Source organism: Nicotiana tabacum, chromosome 5, assembly GCF_000715075.1.
Source record: "Nicotiana tabacum cultivar K326 chromosome 5, ASM71507v2, whole genome shotgun sequence".
In the NCBI taxonomy this organism is placed as follows: Eukaryota; Viridiplantae; Streptophyta; class Magnoliopsida; order Solanales; family Solanaceae; genus Nicotiana; species Nicotiana tabacum.
Genome location: NC_134084.1, coordinates 6,697,859 through 6,724,527, shown reverse-complemented (window position 1 = coordinate 6,724,527; position 26,669 = coordinate 6,697,859). Strand labels below are relative to the sequence as shown.

The 26,669-nt window shown below is 38.6% G+C and overlaps 1 protein-coding gene and 1 pseudogene across 1 annotated transcript; both read left to right on the top strand.

Annotated features, from left to right (window-relative positions):
- Nucleotides 1–11,244: 11,244 nt before the first annotated feature.
- Nucleotides 11,245–12,675, top strand: LOC107764719 (putative magnesium transporter NIPA6; annotated as a pseudogene).
- An 8,857-nt stretch (nt 12,676–21,532) lies between these two features.
- LOC107764718 (disease resistance protein At4g27190) lies at nt 21,533–26,385 on the top strand. Its single transcript, XM_016583322.2, has 2 exons — nt 21,533–23,270; nt 23,866–26,385. Exons 1-2 carry the CDS (start codon nt 22,740–22,742, stop codon nt 26,326–26,328), a joined length of 2,994 nt encoding a protein of 997 aa, XP_016438808.1. The 5' UTR covers nt 21,533–22,739; the 3' UTR covers nt 26,329–26,385.
- Nucleotides 26,386–26,669: the final 284 nt, after the last annotated feature.

Below are 26,669 nucleotides of genomic sequence, written 5' to 3'. Positions count from 1 at the left end.
GGTGCGAAACCAGGTTGACACAAAAACCAACCACCGTTCTATAAAAAACTAAACTGGTTATAACAGCAACAATCGGTTAGTTTGAAACAAATAACATATAGGTAATCGCATGTTGGGGTGTGATGCACCTATACAGTTAAATGTGTTTCTACATGTTTTGCAACGGTTGCATGCTTCATCCCAGCTTTACTTATTATTTTTTTTTATTCTTTCTTCTTTCCAATTCCACTCTCTCTCTTTTCATCTCTTTCCTCGCTTTCTTTTCTCTTTTCCTTTGATTTGTCAATTCCACTCTCTCTCTTTTCATCTCTTTCCTCGCTTTCTTTTCTCTTTTTCTTTGATTTTTCTTCTTCTCTTTCTTTTGGGTTTTTCTTTCGGATTTTTCTTTTCGCACCCTCTCTTATTGGAGTTATTAATCAAAATCATGACCGAATCCGATGAGGATTGCCTACGTATCACGACGCCGCGTGAATCAGATCATTACGTGGTTCAAAAGGCGATAAAAATGTAAAAACAAATAACAAAATATTTTAGGGATTTTCAATTTTTCATAAAAAGGAAATAATTTGGATTACAATGATTCAAAGCTAAAAGACTCAAAAAAGGAAAACAACAGGCTCTAATAACACGATAACAATACAGACTCACGAACTGACTTAACAGACTCTGATAAAAAGGAAAATACAGAATCAAAAATAAACTAACAGACTTCAACAGAAAAGAAAGATACAGACTCCAGTAAAATTAAGAATTCATTAATGCTCCTGGTGCCCGCGGGATGTCATTCGGTCTCGTCGCGGGCCTAATTGCGAGATTCCCTTGTAGTCGCTCCAAATCACTCATAACTTGGCGGACGAAAGTCATTACTGCAGCGAAAAAGGTGGTACGAGTCATGTCCTCGCACTCTTGACATTTCATGGTAATGTATTCAACGATGGTTCTGATCCTTTCTCTAATTCTGCCTTTTTCCTGAAGCAACCACCCTATCTGCTGATTCCAGGCTTCTAACACTTGAGAGTCATGAAAGTGTTGATCTTGCAACTGCTGCATTCCTTCTTCCATTTGAGCCATCAAATCATAACAGTATTCTCTATTGACTTTGAAATCTTTAGCCTGCTTGGCTACCTCATTCTCGAGAGTGGTTACCTTTCTTCTTAGGCTAGTGATAGTCCCTTCATAGTTCCTCTTCATTTGTTGCACAAACCGTGACCGCTCTTCTGCCTTCTTTGTCCATTATGCCTGGATTTTTGCTAGCTTAGCTTCAGACTTTTCTAGGTCTTCTTGACACTCGAGGGCTTTCTTATTCAGACCGCTTATAAGTCTTTCATCAACTCGGCTTCTTTCAGGGTTTCTAGCAGCTATTTTCATCTTCCGGATCTGAGTTTTGAGGGCCTCATTTTCCTGAGTTAGTTTTTTCTTTTCTCCCTTATCTGCAGCGGCTTGAACACCATTTTCAAACTGAAGCTCCATGACTCGCCTTTCCAACTGGCTTATTTTGGCCCTGTACTCATTTTCTTTGGTCAACCAGTCCCATTGCACCTGTGCCCCATCGGTGAACTGTTGGACATGGGGTCTCTTTGCGGGCCTTTCAGGAATCTGGAATCTTTTGCCGAACCAGACAATATACTTAGGGTCCACTTCACCACTGGCTAGATCTCGCACCATGGTCTTAGGTTCAAGAAATCTACATTCATTCCACACTTGGCAAATTTTCCCTTCTGGAAATGTGGCTTTCGGGCCCAATTCAATCACATGTTTACTCAAATCTTCATCATTGGGGATGGTTTGAAACCTTCCTAATTGGCGTAAAACACTGTGTGGAGCATAAGGCTGGATGCTCTGGATGCCCATCAGGAGGAGGTAACAAACTTCAGCTGACATGTACACTGCTTCGGTGGCAGGAAGCCATCCGAATGCCCACCCAATTTTATCGTCAGTCAAGGATCTCAAATGTGCAAGCCAAGCTTCAGTACCCTCGGGGAATTCAATACTTGCCACTCGACTTTGAAACTCTTCAATGCAACTCAAACTGGTCAAACCGTAATTCATATACCCAACCCGGTCACAGAGATGTTCTTGCACCCATAACTGTAGTAGCAGATTACAGCCTTGGAAGAACTTTCCCCCTTCCTGACAGATAGTCAAGGCTCGGTAAATTTCAGATAAGATCATAGGAACCACAGTGCTGTTGGTTTTCTTGATCGCCACATCGATCATTCCCACAAGACCTATCTCTATATTACCATCTTTTCGCTGACAAACTACAACACCCAAGAAGGCTACCATAAAATCTAAACCCCGCCTTGCTACCCATTTGTCTTTATTTTTGGCATGGGTTAGACCAGCGTTCGGCTCTTCAAAACCTCGGGGGTTGCCATATCGATGATACAAGAACTGGAGCGTGCAATACCCTTCAGATAAGTTTTCGTCCTGAATATCCCGACTAATACTTAGCAAATCTAGAAATCTGTGGGGAGATACCGGTCTTGGTGACAATGGATTTGAATTCTAAGGTTTCCATTAAGGCTCGCATAACCTGCAACCTCCTTCAATGTAGGTGTGAGCTCAAAGTCAGAGAAACGGAACACATTGCGAGTCGGGTCCCAAAAAGGTATTAAAGCTTCAATTATGTCCAACCTTGGCTTGACGTTCAATAGTCCGACAAGGCCTCCCAGAACTCTTACCATTGTTTCTCTACTGCATTTTCCTAGATCATTCCACCACATGTGGAGCCTTAAGGGGATCTCATCAAGGACTATGAAGGGTTCAATTTCGTTTGTGGTCATCTTGCACATTTATTAAGGTGATTTAATAACTCATTTTGACCCAAAAGAGTAACACCATTTTTCAAAGTTTTGCTTCAAAAATAAAACCCAGTTTTGCAGATACGGCCTTTCAGCACTTCGGGGAAGAAGATTTTAAGGTTGTGCCTGCTAACCGTTAAAAATGAACCAAGGTGTCTATTCTTGCAAAAATAGCCTTCCGGCACCCCTTTGGGGCCATTCGACTTATTTTAAACAAGGATTGCATCACCCGACTTATTTGTGACAAAAATCAAAATTTTGTTGTTTTGGGCTATTTTTGCAAAAGGAAAGTTGGACCCGATGAGGGTTGCCTACGTATCCCACGTCCGGTGAGAATCAAACTAGCATAGTTCGGGCAGATTAGACGAAAATAAACCAACTATTTTTTAAAACAGAAAATTTTCGGCAGAGTTTCAGCATATTTTGGACACTGATTTTTCAAAACAAGTAATTATCTCTCCGAGCCCTCACATTGAGTTTCTTTTTTCTATTATTCATAAGCCGGTCAACATGCAAATCCGAAGCAAATAAATGCACAAGTAGCAAGTAAGATGCCTCAGGATGGCCTTTTCATTTCGGGTACACCTGTCCTAGACAAACCCAACCGCTGTGTTGAGTCTCCAAGGTCAAATGCACGTGATGCAAACAAACGTTCCTACTAGGGATCCGGCATGAGGCTTTGTTATACTAGGTTTAAAACCTGCGTTTATTGTTCTAGACCTGGCTTACCCGAGCGGACAACTCGAGCAGAGGGGGGGCAGCGTACCGAGAATACAGAAGCTTCACCGGTTTAGCAACTTATCCGAACCTCATTCTAAAATGGGAAAAGACTCTAGACATAAGAGAAGTCACATGAAGTGCACCCTTCTCCATGATTTACAAGACTCAGAGAGAAGAAAGGTTTCGTAGCAGTTTATATATACAATTCAAAAAATATCAAAGCGGTAAAGCATTTAGCTCATTAGGCTCAAACATGCAGAAAATCAGATAATAGATAAAGCCAATCATAATAGTTATTCTAATCTCGAATTCTTGAACCCTGAACCAGAGATTCTAGGTTCGTTCCACAGCAAAGTCGCCAGAGCTGTTGCACCTCTTTTTTTAAATACCAGAAGGTAGTACAAGGGAGTTTTTCCAATTTAAGTGTCATTATTCGAAATGGAATTATTTATTTATGTTATTCAGAGTCGCCACTTGGAATAGTTTGTTTTCAGGTGTCCCAAGTCCCCGATTTTATTTTAACTCCCAAATCGAGTAAAATTTGACTTTCCTTTTAAAGTCTGCGAACCAGAAATTCTAAGTAAGGAATTATGTTAACCCGGAGGAAGGTGTTAGGCATCCCCGAATTCCGTGGTTCTAGCACGGTTGCTTAAACTATCATAGTTGGCATATTAACTGATTTTAATACATGTTTTAGCCTATGGTATTTTAATTTTAATATTGCTTTTATTTATTTTAAAGAAGATTTAACGTCGTATAAAACATGTCTTTGGATCGCCCCACATGAAATGCACCCACAATCCGAAACACATTTTATTCAACGTTGTTGAGATTTGGATTTGGGTCACATGAAATGCACACCCGAGTTTAGGAAGGTAATGTTATTAAAATAACGTGCCAAAAGCAACTACGCGTTTTTAACTTTGTGAGGGCCATAGAAATTTGCTAAATGGCACGCCCTGAGTTCTAAGAGATTAAAATTAATAAATGAGGGTCATGTATTTAAGATTTTATTTGGCACGGCACACCTCGATTCTGATTTAAAAAGGAAGCTCGAACTAGGCTTTTGAGGGCCATAAACTATATCTTACCTAATATGGCACGCCTCAAATTTAGTTGTTTAAACTTCTTATCTAAGATTATGAGGGCCATAAGCTATTTATGTTATCTAATATGGAACGCCCCATCTAATTAAAGAATTACAACAACGTAATGGGAAACGTTCATTGCGTGGATATTAGTTACAAAGGAAGCATTGGATTTTTGGGCTAAACTCAACCCACAAGCATGGATGGACAAGAGGCAGTCCAAACGATGGAGTCCTTTCACCAAACTGGGCTAGCATTAGGCCAAATTCTTAGAACCAAACAATTTATACCAAAAGCATTTAAACACAAATCAACTAAGGTTGCATGAAACATGACATTGAATTAACATTTTTAACTTCTAAATTTTAACTATTTAAACACGAATCACTAATTGAACTTCGAAATTAACTTTCACGCATTCTTGGGCCAACAATAGACCTTAACTGAGATAACTGGATCAAAAAGAAAACAGGCCCACACATGACAAAGCATACGATTTTCCTATTCACAAAGGCCTTCGGTCATGGGCCTAAAATGAGCCCACATTTAGTGAAGAACATGGACTTAAAATCGAATCCCCACAGAAGTATTTCTGATTTCTAAATTCTACATTTGGCAATACCAAATAAGTTTAACGAGCTTTCATTAGTACACCAAACAGGCTAAATGCCATATCATTCTTAAAAGAGAGCATTGTTTGAGTTCAATGGTATTAGTGACATACAAACACAAACCATATAGCATTCACCTTTAACTTTTTTCCCAAACTAACTTAAGAACACTGATATGGAAAGCAAAAAAAATTTCTATTAAACCTGCTCGATACACACCATAAAAAACACTTGAGAGGGATATAACAATCCTGAGCTTACATACCAAGTCCAACAAATTTAAGTACAAGCCAATCAATTCAACACATGCTTAAATTCAAACATAGAGGGAATTTTCCTTCACCTATAGCAAGTTTCAGTCAAGCTAACCATTAAACAAGAGAATCAGACAGTTGGACTTCAAACTAATGCTATGACATCTCATTCGTGATCGATAGATTAATCAAGATATCTCTATAGCTAAATATTACAGCCATAAATAAGATTGAAGGGAGGAGAAATGAAGTTCAACAAACAACACAAGTTTTATCATAGTCCCAAATCCATATTCCATATTACACTCAAATGATGTCCATAGTTCCAAAAAATACCTGGAAAAGCCAAAAAAAAAACAAAGAGAGTGAGGGAGTACGCAACAACAACAGACCAATCAGCAAAGTAACAGTAATAAACAGTAACTCCAAACGAAATTCAGCTTCTTCAAACCAGTAGAAAAACCAGATGAAGACCAATCTATGGAGACTCAAATACTCGCATCTACTACGAAGTTTTGGCAGAATTGAACCAATTTTTTACTAAAAAAAAGGCAAGAAATTCAGTGTTCTTTCAAAGTTTTTCAGACTCAGTCGTTTCTCTTCAATTTTTAGTATATTTTTAGTCTCTAAAACCTTTTTCAATCTGAATGGAACCCCAAGTAACTATGCCTTTATAGGCAAGTTACTAGGGCAACCTTAAGGGTTCAGTTTTTTCATTTTAGTCCTTTTCAAATTTTCCTTTTTGCTGCTTAGTCCTTCAATTACTAACTTTTTGGTCAAGTTAGTTTATTTTTGCAGCTTCTAGGCAGCTTCTTAGGTGGTTATAGCAAGATTCCCTTAAGTGACTTACCCAATTTACCCCTATTACCCCTGTATTTTGCCTTGAAACCTAGCCAGACTTGAACATGGGCTATGAATCCCCAAACAGGCTCAATGATTTAATAGACATGGGCTCAGACTCAAACCAAATAAAATTCCTTTAACATGAGGTCTTAGACTGACCTCAGAGCCCAAAGATGAAACCCAAACAAAACCAGAAAACTTAAAAACCAAACAAATCGACTAATTAATGATCACAAACAGGGGGGAACTAATTAAGCTAACTAATTAATCTAAGTGACCAAACCAAAAGTTCTAACATGACAGTTAATAAATCAGAAAATAAATTAAAATAGAGGAAAGGAACAAAGGTAACAAATAGACGATTTTGAAAAAACGATGAACGGGATTTACCAGCTAGACTTGAAATCAAAAACTGAGGCACTGATTTGACCCAACACAGTGGCAAATGTTTGTTCTTGGTGAGGAACAAACGAGTGTCACTATTTTGTGTCAAAACCGACTTGAAACAACCGGAAAATTCCTGAAAATGCTTGCATGCATGATTCCGACCTTAGGCTCTCAGGGCTTGACTCTTCTATTTGATAATCGAGGAGTTTTAGAGATGTTTGAAGAAATCTGAGTGAGGATTTGGGATAAAGGAGAGAGGAAGGTCCTAGGGTGTTAATTTGGGGTTGAACAGAGGTGGCACCGCCATCGGAGAGAACAAGGGCGGCGATAGGGTTTCGATCTTTGATCTGAAATTCGAGCAGTTTTGGAAGGATTTAAAATGCAAAATGAACTATTTTTTTGTGATTTTCATATTTTATAAAATAAACTAATTTATTAATTAATCTAAAAAATATCAAATTAAATCCTAAATGCAGTGAGTGATATTTTTTGCTATTTTTCATGGCTTAAATAAAATTAATTATGCACACAACATGTAAACAAACACGAAAATTGAGCAATTAATTCCTGAAAACCAAATAATAAAAAGAAAAATCCTAATTGTGAAGATTCTGTAGGATTAATTCATGCGAGGCAAAAATCACGTGCTCACAGCTGCCCCACTTTGCTCGGAGACACGAAGGGTTTTCGGGCAAAGATAAAATGAGCAATTATGAGGGATTTTTGTCCGTTTGACACTCTATGAGAAGCATCTTTGAAAAGAGTTTGACAGAACCTTGCTTCAAAGGTTTCCTACATATCCTTGGCTGTAAAAGAATCATGTCAGTGTAGTTCTGGAAGCTTTGGTAGCTGGGACTGCCGAGAAGCTGTGATTTCGTTGTTGTTCCTGCTTGTTGAGCTCCTTATTACACCAAAAATGGAAAATAAAAAGCTAAACTAGCTAAACCTATCAACTACGAGTTACAGGATTCCTATCTATAGATCTCTTGAAGCTTGATCTTGAGTCTTAGCTGGTTCTTGTCGTGAACTCCGATCCGAATCTTGATGCTCGTTAGCTGTAGGTGCTGGTTCTTTCTTCTGCTTTGGGTCAAAGGGGGGACATGCGAAGCTTGTGACTTCAATCATATCTTGAGCAATCCGCATCTTTCTCCGCTTCAACCTTTTGAATTCACTTCTTTTGTTCTTTTTCTTCTTTTCTTATTCTGGGTTGAGACTCATTCTTTCGGTCATCTTGAACCCTGTGTCTCGAAGTAAAACCTGCTCAGACACCAAAAACAAATAGACGAACGAAATTTTTCTGCCCTAGTTTTCACTAGGAAAATTTCGTGAGTTATTTGCAGCAAAATCTAAACTATTCAGAGGATAGAGCCCTATATCTAAAATGTCAACTCAGGGATTGGAGCCCTAATGTTGGCAAAAGGAGACTAGGGAATAGAGTCCCTATGTCTAAAAGGCTCAACTCAGGGATTGAAATCCTAATGTTGGCAAAAGGCGACTAGGGAATGGAGGCCCTATGTCTAAAAAGCTCAACTCAGGGATTGGAGCCCTAATGTTGGCAGAAGGCGACTAGAGAATGGAGGCCCTATGTCTAAAAAGCTCAACTCAGGGATTGTAGCCCTAATGTTGGCAGAAGGCGACTAGGGAATGGAGGCCCTATGTCTAAAAAGCTCAACTCAGGGATTGAAGCCCTAATGTTGGCAAAAGAGTAACAGATTGAGGTTGGGAATCTAAGCTATCATTTTGTTTGGATTTTCTTCTTTTTCTTTTTTTTTTTCATTTTCAGTTCATTTTTTAATAAAATGCAGGAAAGAACTTGGAGGAAACTTCCCTTTTTGGATTGATTATTTATTGCAAAGTTGTTTCTAGCTTTTGCGCATCTTTTCCTTTTCGGCTGCACATGCTTCTTGCACGGTTGCTCTGGATTGCACCTGTTTCAATTTTTTTTTCAAAGAACAATTGTTAGTTTGAAACGGTGGTTAGTTTTTGTGGCCTTGATTGCGTTGATCACTTGATCTCGGCCCAACTCTTTGGTGAGAACCTCTGCTGTTTGCGGGCTTGCTGAAAACTGATCTCTCTCCTAAGACCGAGGAACTCAACTTTTCAAACTCCCTAGACGATGACTCAACCGTGCGGGGCTTTGGCCTTTTCACTTCATCCCCTCCTTTTAGGGCTTTTGACTTCGGATTTCTTCCATTTTCAAAATTTCTAGCTTCAGAGCATCAGCTATCATGGCCAGTCGGGATCGACTCGATGCATCCGCTGAGGCTGGGTACTCTTCTTTGATTTGGCTTTTATCAAGCGAAAACCTGTAAAACCAATCGTTCCACCTTGTCTTTGTATCAGTTTTAGTACGGAATTAGACCGAAAGGGATTCAAGAAAGAGTAAACAAAGGACAAGAAAAACGAATTTAAAGGAGAAGCATCCCTTTCGGGAGGGAAGGAAGGATTTATCTGGGGGTGCATGCGGGCTTCAACAAACATGACATGCTTCTTTGACTGGATGTCCGAACCGCACAAACTTCCCTAATTCCTCATAAACTCATTGTGAACCATATTTCCAAATCGAGAAACCTAGCCAGGACTCCAATGGTGGCGAGGGTGTCTTCTTTTCGATCAACGACGCTCTTTACGGGTTTTCACCAATCGACCTCTCTCATTTCTCTTTTCACCATCACCTGATAGTGCTCTTTACGAGTTTTCACTAACCAAGCCCTCTCATTTTCAATTTCTCTGCTCACCGTCGCCTTATGGTGCCCGTAGGTTTTCACGGATAAGACTCTCTCATTTTATTTCTCTCATTTTGATTGTATCAGATCCAAACAGTTGTGTTTTTTAATTCCGACGCCTTTACTGATTGATCAGAAGGACTTGAACAAGGTTTGGGTAAAAAGAATCTGGATGAAATTACAACTTCGGAACCGTTCAGGTAGGCTTATTGCCAAACCATTATAACATCTGCCCCAGTTTCACTTTTGGGGAAAATTGGATTTTTGTTTTGGTGTGACTGAACCCCAGGGAAAGGCTGCCTACGTATTATTTCGGAATCAAGTCGAACGTAGTTTAGGGAAACATTTTGTTTTGTTGTTTTGCTTTTGCTTTTTGCTTGCTTTTTTTAACACTTTACCGTTCCCAAGAGGGTAATCAAAGAAGAGTAACCGACTCAAATGGGTTTGCAAAGGGTGGGGAGTGTTTGGGTAGCGAGAATGAAAGCCTTCGTCATCCCAATCGGACAAAGTTGTCACTGCAGAAAAGCTAAACATAATACCTTTTGACTGCATCCGCATTTACAGCTATTTCGGGATCATTCCCTTCGATATCGCCCAGATACAATGACCCTTTTGGCAATATCTTTCTGATGATGTATGGGGAGCAAATTTTCCTTTCGCTTCCTGGTGATGGGGAAGGATGCACCTTAAAACGAGTTGCCCTACTTCGAAATTTCTAGGTCGCACTTTCTTGTTGTAGGCACGGGCCATTCTTTGTTGGTACAACTGCCCGTGGCAGACCGCGGCCATTCGTTTTTCATCGATCAAGGTTAACTGTTCCAGCCGGGTTTTAACCCACTCACTGTCTTCAATTTCAGCTTCAACGATGATCCGAAGAGAGGGAATTTCAACCTCCGCGGGTATTACGGCTTCAGTGCCATAAACCAAAAGATACGGGGTGGCTCCAATTGATGTGCGCACAGTAGTGCGATATCCCAACAATGCAAACAGTAACTTTTCATGCCACTGCCTGGAACTTTGAATCATCTTTCTCAAAATCTTTTTGATGTTTTTGTTTGCTGCTTCGACGACACCATTGGCTTTGGGCCGATAAGGAGTAGAGTTCCGGTGCGTTATCTTGAATTGTTCGCATATCTCTCCCATCAAATGACTATTCAAGTTTGCAGCATTGTCTGTGATAATAGTTGCAGGAATGCCAAAACGGCAAATAAGATTGGAGTGCACGAAATCTACCACAGCCCAAAATCGGATTTTCTTTTATTTCTTTTCTTTTTCAATTTCAAATCCTTTTCTTTTCAAATTAAAATAAAACCTAAATTAATTTTTTAAAACTAAATTAACCTACCTAATTAGATTAATCACTCATCATAGTATTTACAATAATTAATTAAATCCTAAATTTAAAGAAAAACTATAAAATTCAAAATTAAAGAGTTAAAATACAAAATGATTTAGAACTATGTAAACCCTTAACGAAGCTTCCGACAAGAATACGACAACCAACGGACTTATGCCTTAAGGGGAGAGGGAGCAATGAACATTTCCTAATTCTTATCAATTTTCAGATCTCCCTCTCCTAAACCCCTTCATTTTTTCGGCCGATCTATGTATATATTAATATATAATATATGTAAAATAGATTTAGAAAGATCTATATATAGTAATTGATTTTAGCAACTCAAAATCCATTGACTCTTAAATCTTCAATTACTAGCTTGAGTTGTTGGCTGGTAGCCTGGTCCAATGTGATTTTTCCAGTTTTGTCTTTTTTGAGGTGAGAATTGAGCTTTTGTTCGTGTCAATTTGGCGGGAAATTATATTTGTCGTCATATTAGATTTTGAATTTTTTGTATTGCTGGAATATGCTTTTTTATTTTAACAGGTCTTTATCGTGATACTGTTTTGGGATTGTGTATTTGGTACCCATTTGACCTTGTTGTATATGCTGAAGAAGAAAGTAAAGGGTAGAACTTAAACGGAGAGGGAAAGAGGATGACGATTTCGGACAATAGCAGAGGGTTAATTCTGGCAATATCATCAAGTTTGTTTATTGGAACAAGTTTTATATTGAAGAAGAAAGGTCTTAAGCGTGCTGCAGCAGCTGGCACTCGAGCAGGAGTTGGAGGCTATACTTATTTGCTTGAAACACTTTGGTGGGCAGGCATGATAACAATGATCACTGGAGAGGTGGCCAATTTTGTGGCTTATATTTATGCTCCAGCAGTTCTGGTGACCCCTCTTGGTGTTTTGAGTATAATCATCAGTGCTATTTTGGCGCACTTTATGTTGAAAGAACGATTGCAAAAGTTAGGTGTACTAGGATGCATTTCATGCATCGTAGGCTCGGTGGTTATTGTTATCCATGCACCGCAGGAGCATATGCCATTTTCTTTACAAGAAATCTGGATTTTGGCAACGCAACCAGCATTTTTGATTTATGTAGCTGCAACATTATCTATGGTGCTAGCCTTGATTTTGCATTTTGAGCCTCGCTATGGGCAGACAAATATACTGGTTTATTTGGGAATCTGTTCCTTAATGGGTTCATTCACGATTGTCAGCATAAAGGCTATTGGAATTGCTATAAAGCTTACTTTGGAAGGAATTAGTCAAGTTGCCTGTCCTTAAACATGGTTTTGTCTTACTATTGCAGTGATATGCGTAATCACACAGCTGAATTACCTTAACAAGGCACTGGACACATTCAACACCGCAATTGTTTCTCCAATATATTATGTGACGTTCACCACCATGACCATCATCGCAAGTGCTATAATGTTCAAGGACTGGGCAGGACAAAATGTCAGCGACATAGTGTCCGAGATATGTGGATTTATAACAGTGCTTTCAGGAACAATTATGCTCCATGTTACTAGAGAACAGGAACCAGTTACCGCGCCAGGAACCATAACATGGTATGACGGGGAACGTATAAAGGCAATGGAGGATGGACATTACATCCTGTTGCATGATTCAGAATACTTAGACTCGTATAGTGCCTTAGCGAAGGATTCAAGAAGTTGATACTTGATTTGTGCATTGCGGAATGAGCAATTCTTGCTTGAGCTCATTGATCTTGAAGCAGTTTCTTCCTATGTGCATAATTTTGGGAAAAGCTGGAGGGCGAGGCCGCCTCATATCTGAAACTAGGTTTGGATTTCCTAAGATTTTTGACCAACATGGGGGGTTACATTTGAACAAGGTGTTCTTGCAAATCTCTTATCGCAGTCGGGGTTTGTACATATATGGCTTCTTTCATGTTGTTGTAACATATTATTATTCATTTATTTATCATAATGAGATATTGTCTATCGAGCATATATTTGCTTTGATGGATGATAAATGGTGTTCTTGCTGTTTGTACTATGGAGTTTATGGGGTTATTTGCCAAAAAAAAATGCAAAATGAACTATTTTTTTGTGATTTTCATATTTTATAAAACAAACTAATTTACTAATTAATCTAAAAAATGTAAAATTAAATCCTAAATGCAGTGCGTGATATTTTTTTTCTATTTTTCATGATTTAAATAAAATTAATTATGCACACAAAATGTAAACAAACACAAAAATTGAGCAATTAATTCCTGAAAACCAAATAATAAAAAGAAAAATCCTAATTTTGGAGATTCTGTAGGAGTAATTCATGCGAGACAAAAATCACGTGCTCACACTTCGTACAGAGGTGATTTACAAGGGGAGCGATTCAGTCGGGTGCTTCATTGAGAAGGGTGTTCATGTGCCAGTAGAGCATTGGGGTTGATTATATTCGGGACCAAGCCAGAGTGGGTGACTCTCAACAATGGTCCTAGTGGATTTAAAAGCTAAGGTGTGGTGCCTAATGATTTCGAGCATATAAGTATGGTTCAAAATCGAGCTTTTGTAGAAGATTATGATAAGAGGCTCGGAGTGTTCTATGATATTTTCATCTTGCTTTCGTTTTGCAGTGTAGCATTGGGAGGAAAATGAGAAAAGACTTCGGATTCGTAGAGGGATTATCAGAATGGGCATACTAGTTGAGGGTACGAATGTGCGCCCAAGGGAGATATGAAATGGTTAGTGGGATTTGAGGAAGCATGGTCTCGTGATTCAAGATCACTCGGGATGAGAGCGGATGGAGTGTGTTACATGTTGAATGGAGTTATTATTATTTCTAAGGCAATCAAGGATAAATTGAAAGAAGATAGGTTGGTTAGCCATAGTTGAATTGGCGTATTGGGGGTAGTGATCAGTTCCTTCAGCGTGATCAAGTTGTGCAGATAATTTGTGATGGTACGTGTGAGGCTTGTCGGCCGCGTAATTGATGTTATTCAGAAGTATTCTACTGTTATGGCCTGTTATATGTAGGCGAATCCCGGAAGGGCTATGGTGGCTTAGATCATTACTTAGAGATTTGCATATTCTACTGTTATGAGAATTCAGCTATGTGTTGATATGGTTCTCCTAAAGTGTGTTAAGTGGGAAGTTTTTATATGATGAAGTGTTAATCTATTAGTGGTTCCGAAGTTATGGTGGGAATCGTGTTCTATCGTATATTGGCACGTTGGGTTCAGCGAGCGGTGTGAAATTAGAAAGTGAAGGTCAAGGTTGCGGTTCAGTATTGGCAAGGATGTCACGAGCTCGGATGAGCAGGGAAGGAGTTAGATGTTTAAAGTAAGTTGATATTGTCTTCAGTGTCACCTGAGATCGGCATTTTGTGAAAAAGGCTTTGCATCCTAGTTAATGATTCTTGATCGCTTTTCAGCGTTAGTGCGACCGGTGGTTTGGATGTACAGACCTATTATCTGTTACGGAAGGTTGTGGGAGCGTGCCCCGCGGGAAGATTGTATAAGTGTGGCAGGTAGTCACTTGATTGATTGAAGAATTAAACCAAATATGAAGATTGTGGTGATATCGGTAATTTGCGAATTTATGCCTGGAGGGCACTCGATTTATTGAGTTGTGGACTATGGAGGATTGCTCCGGTTATGATGGATGATCTTGTGTGTTATGAGAAAAGGGGGTTATTATGGACCCATGAACGGTTATTAGCCTAGTTTGGTACAATCAGAAATCAACTTGAGGTCTGTGGATGGATTTAAATGTGAATATGGGCTATATATCAGGCCAGATGTATTCATTTCAGCATAGCACTCCCTATGGAGGAGTATTCGGACGTCGGGTGTTATTTTGTTGTCGGCTATTTCATGTAGTGCTATATTGCGCCATGTGAGTTATGAGACGACTTGGTGAATTTCTTGTGTGTTAAGGTTCTGCGTACAGATGATGTTATATGAGTGGAATGGCTCTTGAGATTCAGATCGTATATCGCACCTCAGTTGTGCTTGAGTTTATAGCTTATAACGTTATATGTCTCCCTAGGGATGGTATTATACACTTAGCGTGCTTGTGACCGACATTCGGTATTTTGTTGTAATGAGCAATCTAGCTCAGTGTGTATCTTCTTATGTGAATTTTGTGTGTGGATCAGGTGGCACACCTCTATGGGTATGTTGTTTGGATCGGGTTGCGCACCGCAACAGTGTGATATTGAGTACAGTTCCCTATATATGTTTTTATGTGTGTTGTTTCCTAATTTTCTGAGGAGAACTCGTATTAGTTGTGTGAGTTGAGTAATCCGTTCCAGAGTCTGTTTCATTTTTGTATCACGTTCGAATTGGTAGCCTTTTGGCACATTGTGGCAGCATTTGGGACTTTTGATCATGTCCAGGGTGGCTTATTTCCCGAATAGTTCCTACTGGGTGAGACGAGATTATTGGAACTAAGATCAGTGCAATAAGATTATATGGAGAATATTAAAGAGAAAATACCATTATTTGGTTCTGAAGGGGTAATGATTCTTGTCATGAATATAACCCCAATGATTTGTTGATTCGGTTGTTGGTTATGAATTTCTACGCGGATCTTCCGTCATGGTGGTATTGTAAGAGTTAGAGCAAGATGTATATATGTCATGAGGTCAATGGGAGCATCAGAATCATGGGAATTTCGGCTATTGTTATCTGAGGACATTATTATGGTCATGAGAGTCATGCAGCACATAGTATGAATTTAGATGAGGCATGCAGTCATGTATCGGTGCATCCTGTAGTGATTGATATGGGGTTCGTATGTTGGAAGCAGGCCTGACAGATAATTTCGGATGTAGAACTGGGCTTTAAGGCTTATTTGCCTAAATAAAAGAGAATATCTTCAGATTTGATTGAGCTAAGGTGCTCAACTGACTTATGGTAGCACGGGCAGGTGCTCGCGGTGTTAAACAATGATTTTGGACAACTCTAACGCAGTTCTTAGCACGTTCGAGGACGAACGTACGTTTAAGTGGGAGAGAATGTAACGACTCGGCCGGTCGTTTTGGGCTCTAGCGTGTCGTTCAGCAGTTTGAGGCCATGGGCAGCTTCACTTCAGGTATTATGACTTGTAAGCATGGTCGGAATTGAATTCCGAGAAGTTCGGAGTTGATTTGGGAAAGAGAATTCTCATTTCGAAAGCTTTAAGTTGGAAGAATTGATTAAGACTGAATTTTTGAGTAAACAACCACAAATTTGGGATTCGAAGGTTCCAGCAGGTTCGTATGATGATTTCGGACTTGGGCGTATGACCGGATCGGGTTTTGGTAGACCCGGGAGCGTTTCGACACCTATTATGGAAGTTAGCATTTTTGAAAGAATTTCATAAGTTTGGATTGAAGAACATATCAGTGTTATCGATGTCCGTTTGGGATTCCGAGTCTGGGAATAGCTCCATATGGTGATTCTGGTGTTGGGAGCGCGATCAGAAGTGAATTCGGAGGTCCGTGGGTCATTTTGGAGTCATTTGACTAAAGATAGAAATTTGAAGGTTTTTGAGGAGTTTGACCAGAAGTGGACTTTTTGATATCTGGGACGGAATCCAATTTCGAAAGTTGGAGTAGGTCCATAGTGTTAAATATGACATGTATGCAAAATTTGAGGTTAATCGGACGTGATTTGACGGTTTTCGGCATCGAATGTTGAAGTTTGAAATTCTAAAGTTCATTAAGCTTGGATTGGAGGTCGATTCATAATTTTAGCGTTGTTTGATATAATTTGAAGCCTCGAGCAAGTTCGTAATGTGTTTTGGGATTGGTTGGTACGATTGGTTGGAGTCCCGGGGGCCTCGGGTGGATTCCGGATGGTCAACAGATTAAATTTAGAATTGAAGAAGGATTGATGTAGCTGATATCTGGTGTAACCGCACCTGCGAGGTTTGGGTGGCATGTGCGGAGCCGCAGAAGCGGCCAAGGGGTCGCATATGCGGTTTGGCGAAGGTGTGTAAGGACCGCAGGTGCGGCGCTTTAACCGCATATGCGGGAGCACACCTGCATTGAGGAGAACGCAGAAGCGGCGCGTGCGCCGCAGAAGCGAGGGTCGCAGGTGCGGCTTATGCACCGTAGGTGCGTAAAGGGCTGGGGCAGTGTATTCTTTTAAAATCGGGAGATGGTCATTTTCCTCCCATTTTTATTTGGTGTGGACGATTTTGGAGAGCTTCAAGTGGGATTTTTCGTCATCAACGACAAGGTAAGCTAACCCCTCCTATCTTGAGTTAAATATATTGATTATGTACGGATTTTAGCATGTAAATTGGTAGAAATTTGGGGGATTGAGGAAAACCTAAAAAAATCGTATTCTTGGATTTTGATCACGATTTTGGGCATGAAATTAAGAGTAAATTATATATTTGAGTTCGTGAGGTCATGGGTAAACTTTATCTTTGAAAAATTTCGGAATCCGGGCATGTGGGCCTGAGGGCATTTTTGTCAACTTTTCGATCGGGGTTAGGAATTGTTATAAATTGGATTATAACAAGTACTTTAACATATATTAATGGATCCGCGCGGTTATTGGCTAGTTTTGGAGCATTGGAGCATCGGTTTGAGTCGTCGGAAGGGCTTGGAAGCCGGCTATGGATCTTCGGAGCGAGGTGAGTCTCCTTTCTAACCTTGTTAGAGGGAATTGTCCCCATAAGTGAAATAATTGGTTATGTGCTTCAATTTGTGGGGGCTACGTACGCACGTGGCGACGAGAATCCGTGCATAACTACTAATATGTTAAGTCTGGGTAGCCTAGGACTTAAAAACATGCTATACTTGAAATATTTGTAATCATGTTGATAGTTTTAATTGCTTACATCATATCGATATAGTAAAAGAATTTCCTAGAAAATATTAAAATTCATTTTCTTAAACCGTTAAAAGAGAATTTGTTTTCCCTTGAATAAATGTTTCCTGATGAATTCTTAATTAACTGTTTGAATGTGTGTATCTACGAGTACATGTGTTGCATGTATGATTCGCGAGCGGGGTGGCTCTATTACTTGTATTTGACCGCGTCGCATATATTGTTCGCGAGCGGGGTAATAGATGCATCTATAGTTCGTGCCGTTCGACCCTCGACAGTGCACATTTTACATTTATGTTGGATCGGGTCGTACGACCCCGATATGATTTGCGCATGCTTGTATTTCTTGCCTGAGAATTTTAAAAACGATATTTGCCTTTCCCGGCCAGACGTAAATCGATAAAGATAATGAAAAGTAAATCTTTGGAGATCCATTATTATTTGAGAAGTTGTTTACTTGTTATCTGGCTTTATGAGTTTATAATTATTTTATAAAATCCATGATTTCCTCACGTTTTTACTATATTATTATTGGACCACTAGTACGACCTCTCGCCTCTACTTCTTCGAGATTAGGCGGGATATTCACTGGGTACACGTTGTTTTCGTACTCATACTACACTTTCTGTGCATTTTGTTGCACAGGTTCATGTGTGGCTAGTGGCTTAGTGGCTTAGCACCGTGGTTGATACAGAGACTTAGGTAGTTGCACCACTCGAGACGACCCGCAGCCGGCAGAGTCTCCCTCACAGTATTGTATTGTATTTTTCATCTCTGTCCATTTGTATTCCGGACAGTTGTTTTATTACATCTTGTTTTTCCTAGAAATTGTCCATGCACTCATGACACCAGGTTCTGGGAGGATTATGAGGTATTTTGTATTGACTTCCTAACATTGTATTTAACTTGAAATGATTACCTTTTACGAGTAAAATTGAAAAAAAATAACAGTTTTCAAAATTATTAAAAATGAGAATTTAATTAAGTAATTTGAATGGCTTGCCTGACAGCGGTGTCTGGCGTCATCACGGCCCTTAGTGGATTTTGGGTCGTGACACTTTTGGAGGCAAAAATCCAATAATCTTATTGGAAATAATATAAATATGACTCAAGGAGTTTTATTGTAACTTAAATCTTATAGTCACATAAATTATTTATAGTGCTCAAGAGTCAAGATAGAGAGACAAACACTAATTTAATTTGAAGTAACCAATAGCTAATCCTAATCCTTTATTGTTCACCATGAAACCTTTGGAAAAATAAAGTTTAATCGGATGAAGTCAAGCATATTAGGAAAACAAACATTAATAGAAATGGAAAAGAAAGAGAAAATTTAAAAAGGAGGAAAGGGGTTATTTTGAGAAAGCTCAATTGTGGATTTGATGAAGTGAAGAAGATGGAGAATTCAGAAAAGAAAAATATTATTTTAAAGTAGAATACGAAAGAAAAAAAAGAAAAAGAAAAAGAAAAACACAAGAAAAAGAAAACATAATAGAAATTAGCAATTTCCTCTATGAAATAACCACTAAGGCCTCATTTATTTTTTTTTAAAATATTAAGACGTCTGAATCTCAATACATATCTGAATATCAAAATGTGCATCAAGATTAAGATATGTGAATCTGAATGCACATCTGAATATTAAGATATGTATTAAGATCTGAATACTAAATGATTAAGACTGTTTGTTTTCTAACATCTGAATGTATAAAATTTATCTTCACTAATTAAGTGATTTGAAGACCATGAGTGCACTCTATTCTATTAATAAAATATATATTTTTAGAATATGGTAGTCAGTAGTGGTGACGACTAACAATAGTGCTTGTGAATGCCGACTAGAGGCGGTGGTTGGTGGTAGTTTTAGTTGATGGTAGTGGTTCTGAGTAGTAGCTAGTGGTAATTAATAGTGATGGCGATTATGGTTGAGAATGATAGTGGTAGGTGGTAATAATTGATAATAGTGGGTGGTGGTGGTAGTTGTGATTGAGGACGGTGGTGGTAGTTTATAACGGTGGACGGTGCCGACTATGGTTGTTGATGGTGATAGGGTGGTTAGTTGTGGTATTTGAGGTGGATAAGTTTGTGGTTGTGGTTGAGAATGATGATGGTAGGGGTAGTTGGGATTCTGGGTGGTGATTGTCGATAATTGTGGTGGCTATGGTGGTGGCGACGATGGTTGCGTATGATGATAGTGGGTGACATGTCAATTGTTGATAATGGTAGGTGGTGATGGCAATTAATAATGAATGTAGATTATAACATTTTAATGAAATTAAGTCTTTATTATAAATCTTAATCATACAGACCTATAAAGACACATTAAGTGGTTGTGAAATAAAAAACAAATAAATTTAGGCCTCATTTTTTTTTAAGATTAAGAATCTGAATACACGTCTGAATATCAAGATGTGTATTAAGATTAAGACATCTGAATCTGAATACACATCTAGATGTTAAGATGTGTATTAAGATCTAAATACTAAATGATTAAGACTATTTGATTTTTAACATCTGAATGCATAAAAAATACGTTTATTTGAAAATTCATAAACATAAAATTCAAATAAAACACTAATTAATCTAATATTCCATCAATAAAATATATAGCTTTTTAAAATATGATAGTTGTTGGTGGTGATGGCTAACGGTAATACTTGTGAATGCCGACTAAAAGCGGTGGTTGGTGGTAGATTTGGTTGATGGTGGTAGTTTAGGATAGTAGCTAGTGGTGATTGGTAGTGGTAGCTATTATGATTGAGGATAGTGGTGGTGGGTGGTAATAATTAATAATAGCGAGTGGTGATGGTGGTAGTTGTGATTGAGAAAGATGGTGGTGACTGGTGGTAGTTTATAATGATGGACAGTGCCAGCTATGGTTGTTGATGGTGATCGGGTGGTTAGTTGTGGTAGTTGAGGTAGATTAGTGTTGGTTGTAGTCGAGAATGATGGTGATGGAAGTGGTGGGGATGGTGGGTGGTAGTAGTCGACAATGGTAGCAACTATAATTGAGGATGATGGGGGGTGGTTGAGTATGGTGGCGGTGGGTGACATGGTGGTAGTTGATAATGGTAGGCGGTGGCGGCAGTTAATGAATACGGATGATAACATCTTAATGAAATTAAGTCTCTGTTATAGATCTTAATGATACAGACCTATTCAAACCCATTAAGTCGTTGTGAATTAAAAAAAACAAATACTTAATGATTAAGATTTGAATAATTAAGATTCAATCTTTAAAAACAAACACATTTAATGTTTGAGGTCTGAATGATTAAGATTCAGACATCCATTAAGTGCAAACAAATGAGGCCTTAATGATTAAGATCTGAATGATTAAAATTCAGACTTCTAAAACAAACACACTTAATGTTTAAGATCTGAATGATTAAGATTCAGACTTCCATTAAGTGCAAACAAATAAGGGGGCCTAGCGTCAGAGGAAATAGAAAGAGAAAATGATCAAAATGGTCCTTAATGTATTTGAGTTGGTTTATCTTGGTCCTTAATATATACCGCTTAACAGATGTAGTCCTTGATGTTTAGAAAAAGTGAACACTTGTGGTCTTGAACCCTAAAACTAAGGGATCGTTTGGTAGGGTATATAAGAATAGTGCGGAATAAGGTGTATTAGTAATGCATGTGTTAGTAATGCAAGCATTAGTTATGCAGATATTATTTCTTATCTATTGTTTGGTGTGGTGTATTAAAATTATATGCATTGCATAATTTTTTTTTAAAAAATAGTTGTTTACAAAAATGTCCTCCATATTCTCTAGCTTTAAGGGACTTTAAGGACAATTGTGTCTTTAACCATACTAATGCATGCATTAATAGCCCTGGTATTACTAATGTCATGGTTTTCTATGCATTACTTATACATAGGATAATACCAAGTATGATGTATAACTAATACAAGTATTAATTATACACAAACCAAATAAGATATTAGTAATACATAAAGCTAATGCTTGCATTATGTTTTCTAATACCTCTTACCAAACGACCCCTAACTAACTTATCAAAAACAATCGTTAACTTTAACACCGGAACCACGTGCAACTCACGTGACAGCGAAAAAAAAAAGAGAACAGAAACACGTCGGGTTGTCGAAGAAACTCAGCCGGAATTAAAAAAAAAAAGGCAATTCAACCGGATGCTTACTCTGTGGGAACAAAGTGGTTCCACCACCAACTCCGCCGAATTCAGCAAACTCTGGTCGACGACGAAACTAGTTGAGCCGCAGTCCGCCGATTTAAGCTCCGGTAAAAAAGTCAGCACCAGTGACATGGTGGAAGAAACTTGTGGGAGCGGTTAAGGCTTACTGGGTGTCTGCAAAACTGATGAAGAAGGGTAAAAAGTTGTGTCAATTTCAGTTTTGGATTTGAAAAATGCTTCTTACCATGTCACCGAAGCTTGAACGGAATCGAAAAAGTCCTTCGGCACCGACACTTCGATGTTGCACCAATGAAATTATTCTGGTTTATAATTAGGCAAATGGGTATTCTTTTTCAGGTGATTTTTTTTATACTTTTTCGAAGTTTCTGAGAAATTTAAAAAAATGATAGAAGATGGAATGCTAGATATTTCTCTTTTCTGATTTTGTTATAAATTACAGTCTACATTGTAGTACACCAAGTGAAAGTAAATGTTGAAGTTAAGAATTATAGCAATTTTTTTATTTTTTTTGTAAACACGAGACCAAATTTGTGGTTCTTGGGTGACCATCTGATGCATTTGTTAGTTGCACAGAAATGAGTAAAGTGACTCAGGTTTGGGAACTAGAAGTCTAGAATCTCATGGAGGGTATTTTTTTTTTTTTAATGATCACGTGAGTTATACGTGGGATCAGATGTTAGGGTTAACAATTATTTTCGAAAATCTATTAGTTTTAGGGTTGAAGACCAAAAATGTCCATTTTTTCTAAATAGTAAGGACTATACCTGTTAAGGGGTATATATGAAGGACCAAGATAAACCAACCCCAATACATTAAGGACTATTTTGATCATTTTCTAGAAAAATATTGTCTTTTGGACCAAAAATTGAGTCAAGGAGAGAAGGAACCCTCAGTCAAAATATTGTCTTTTGGACCAATAATTGATTTTTCCTTGTATCCTTTATGTTCTTGTTCTCGAATTTCTGCTAGTTTAGTCTCACGAATTGGTCGATGGAAATAATTTTTAATGTTGTAGCTGGTTTTGTTGTTGAGGTGGGGAAGAAGGTGTGTAAATGCATCTATCCTAAGATTGAAAATACCGTCCGTTTCACATCAAATGTTGAAAGTGTAACAGAGGAAATGGAGAATTTAAGAAAGTTTAGAGATGATATCAAAGGGAAGGTGGAAGGAGCTGAGGGAGAAGGCTATAAACCAAAACCAGAGGTTCTCCAGTGGGTCGAAGATGTTCAAAAGCTGGAGACTGACTGGGAATCTATGAAAGAAGACATTGCAGCGGCTAAGATGGTTGCATATAAATGTTGTCCAAATTGCAGTCTTCGCTCGGAAGTCTCCACTCAAGCACGAATCATGCGAGATCAACTTTGCGACCTTAAAAAAATGGGAGAAAATTTTGGATCCAGTTTGGTGGTTGAAAATTACCAGGTGAAAAAAGTGGAGTACATCCCAGGACCATCAATAGAAGGCCAGTCAGCAGCAACAAGAAATCTCAACAAAATCCTACAACTCTTAGAAGATGATAAGGTAAATTGATTGTTGAACTTAAACCATTCCAAGACTAGTAATCTTAAATTGTTTAGGATTGGTAGTTGCTAATTTACAACAACAACAACAACAACAACAACAACAACAACAACAAATCCATTGTGATTCCACCAGTGAGGTCTAGGGGAGGGTAAATATACGGAGGGGGACCTTACCCCTACCTTCAAGAGAGATTGTTTTCGGACGACCCTCGGGAAAAATAAAAGAAGGGCAGCAGCAAGCACACCCTGGTTTTCTGAAATATCCACAACCCTCCTCAACCTCAACTCCACCACCCTCTCCCAAACTTTTATAGTGTGGCTTAATAGCTTGATGCCTCGGTAGTTGTTGCAACTTTGAATAGCACCCTTGAAAAAATCCAACTCCCGAGATCATAGCTCTCGCCTCATAGAAGAAATACTATGAAGAACTTAAGCATCTGGGTATGAAAAAATTTAGGTCAATCCAATTTTGATTAATCTCTAATGGCTAAGCAAGTGTCAGGATGCTATATTTTTTGTTATGTTTCTATGTGTTCTTCTTTTTCCTTTGCATCCACACCCAAACTATAATGGTAGTGCTTGAATCCTTTCAGGTATGCATCATTGGTGTATGGGGAATGGGAGGAGTCGGTAAAACGACTTTGGTGAAGAATCTGAACAATGAGCTCCTAAAGACTGCTACGTCAAGCTCTAATCTGTCTTTTAGTGTTGTGGTATGGGTTACAGTGCCCAAACCGCCAACAGACATAAGAAAGGTTCAAGCACAAATTGCCAACAGATTAAACCTAAAGGTAGACAGTGAGGAAAGCGTAGAACGCATTGCCAGCAGAATTCATCAGAGGCTCAAGGAAGAAAAGAGTTTCCTTCTTATACTCGATGATGTTTGGCAAGCTATAAATTTGGATCATGTAGGTGTGCCCCAACCTGAAGATCCCGCAAGAAGCAAGGTAATTTTAACTTCTCGTTTTGTTGATGTTTGTAGGCAAATGAAAACAGACACCGAAATGAAGGTGTTGACATTTGATGAAGATGAATCTTGGCAAATGTTTGTCAAAAATGCGGGAGATATTGCCAATCTGGAGCATATTCAACCAGTTGCAAAGGAAATTGCAAAGGAGTGCGATGGATTACCTTTAGCAATCACTGTCATCGGAGCATCTATGAGAGGGAAGAAGAGGGTCGAGCTTTGGAAAGATGCTTTGGAATCACTTAGAATGTGTGAACCTCACAACACAAATGTAAAAGATAATGTTTACAAGGTCATTAAGTGGAGTTTTGATTCTTTAGAATCTCAGGATATTGAATTATCCTCAGAGCAAAGAAGCAAACATGTGAACAAAAGGGGAGGTGACATTCAAAGTTGTTTCTTGTATTGCTCCTTATATCCAGTGGCTATTTCACCAGATGATGTCATAGATTGTTGGTGGGCGGAGGGGTTCCTTGGAGAACGTAACACATATGAAGAAGCCTACAACAGGGGAATTACAATGATTGAGATTCTAAAAGATGCCTGCTTACTAGAAGCCCATGAGTGGGATTCTGTAAAGATGCATGACGTGGTTCGCGATGTTGCTATATGGATAGATAATTCCCTGGGGGATAAGCACAATTCTCTTATTCAAGCTGGACTTGGGTTGTCTGAGATATCACATATTAAAATGTCAGCTTCTGTCAAGAGAATGTCTTTTGTAAGCAACAAAATTGAACGTTTACCTGATTCCTTCATGGAGTGCCCAGAGACAACAACTTTACTTTTGCAAGACAATTGTTGTCTTGTGGAAATTCCCGATACGTTCTTTTTGGCATTTCCAGCCCTAAGAGTTTTGAATCTGAGTGGAACTGATATTAGAGCACTGCCTTCTTCCATCAATAGTTTATATCAATTACGTGCTCTAATACTAATAGATTGCTACTGGTTGACAGAGTTACCACCTATTGGTAATCTTTGCAATTTGCAATTGCTTGATTGTCATAATACAAGGTTACATCATCTGCCGCCAGGAACGGACAAGTTGACAGATCTGAGGCGTTTAACTGCAAATCATTTGAAAAGCATCGACCTAGGAATTCTTCTCAAATTAGCTAGCATGGAAATGATAAATGTGCCGGGTACCCGTCTTGAATCAGCTTCTTTTGATGAGCTCTCCTCTCTACAGAAGCTGACCTCTCTTTACATCAAATTGGATAGCTCATCAGTTTCTAATAGAGACCACACCTGGATGTCTAGATTGAAAAGATTTCAAATTGTAGTTGGGGAACCTCTAATTCAGAGTTATTCCTACTACGTACCAAGGAAACTAGCTATGCCTACAGTTTTCACCAACTCACCACCAGAAATAACCATCTCCGAGTGTGAAATTTTCAGTAAGGGAGAGCTCTCAGGCATGTTGCAGTTTGCTTCAAATTTGCGCTTGGAAAACTGCAAGGGTCTCAGGAAGTTGATTGCATACGACAGTTTTAATGGAATAAAAGAACTTACAGTACGTTACTGTTCTTGTGATTTCAAACCAGCAGAAGAAGGAAGTGGACGGTTTGACCCTCTGCCAAATCTGGAAAGTCTCCGCCTCAACTTGATATTTAATTTAGAGAGTGTATCTGATATCAGTCATCTTGTGGGTCTAAGATTTTCTAAATTACGCAGACTAGATATTTCCGGTTGTCCAAGACTGAGATGTCTCTTTAACGTTGGTGGAGCTTTTTCTGTACCGAATCACCTGGAACATATTGGAATTGACGATTGTGATGAACTGGTAGAGTTGTATGTGCAATGCGGCTCAAGTCAGACGACACTTGCCAACTCAGAAATTCCAAGAGTTCGGAAGTTACTGTTGGAAGACTGTCCAAGCTTAGGAACACTGGGCGAGAATACATGGGAACACCTGCAGGAACTTAAGTTGAAAGATTGTAATCAAATAAGGAAGCTTCCTCTGTCTATTCAAACCTCCAAGAACATCAAAGTAATAGAAGGACGGTCAGAATGGTGGAACCAATTGGAATGGGATTCCGATAACTTCAAGTCAAATTTAGAGCATTGTTTCCAACCAATTTATTACTGACAGAAGGATCAAAGTTGAGGCTACTTCCACTGCATTTCAGATGATTTACCAATAAAACTTTTAGATTTCTCAATTAGTATGGTTTACAAATTAAAAAATAATTCATTAATGACAATCAAAACTCAATAATCTATATCCAGATGGAGAATAAAAGAGGAAGTGAAACTTAGATACACATGCTCACACCTATACATATTTAATGCACGTAATATTAGAAATATCAATTATAAAAAAATAGTGGTAGATTTCTATCAAATTATTCTATTTAAAAATAGTGGTAACTCGTAAAATGATTATTCTATCTATAGCGTTAATGTATTTAAATTAAATCTATAATAAGA

What these genes read in the sequence shown, in the direction of transcription:
- LOC107764718 (XM_016583322.2), top strand. Translation starts at nt 22,740, where the DNA reads ATGGAAATAATTTTTAATGTTGTAGCTGGTTTTGTTGTTGAGGTGGGG. An exon ending in AACTCTTAGAAGATGATAAG is followed by an intron (nt 23,271 to 23,865) that starts GTAAATTGATTG and finishes GAATCCTTTCAG; the next exon opens with GTATGCATCATTGGTGTATG.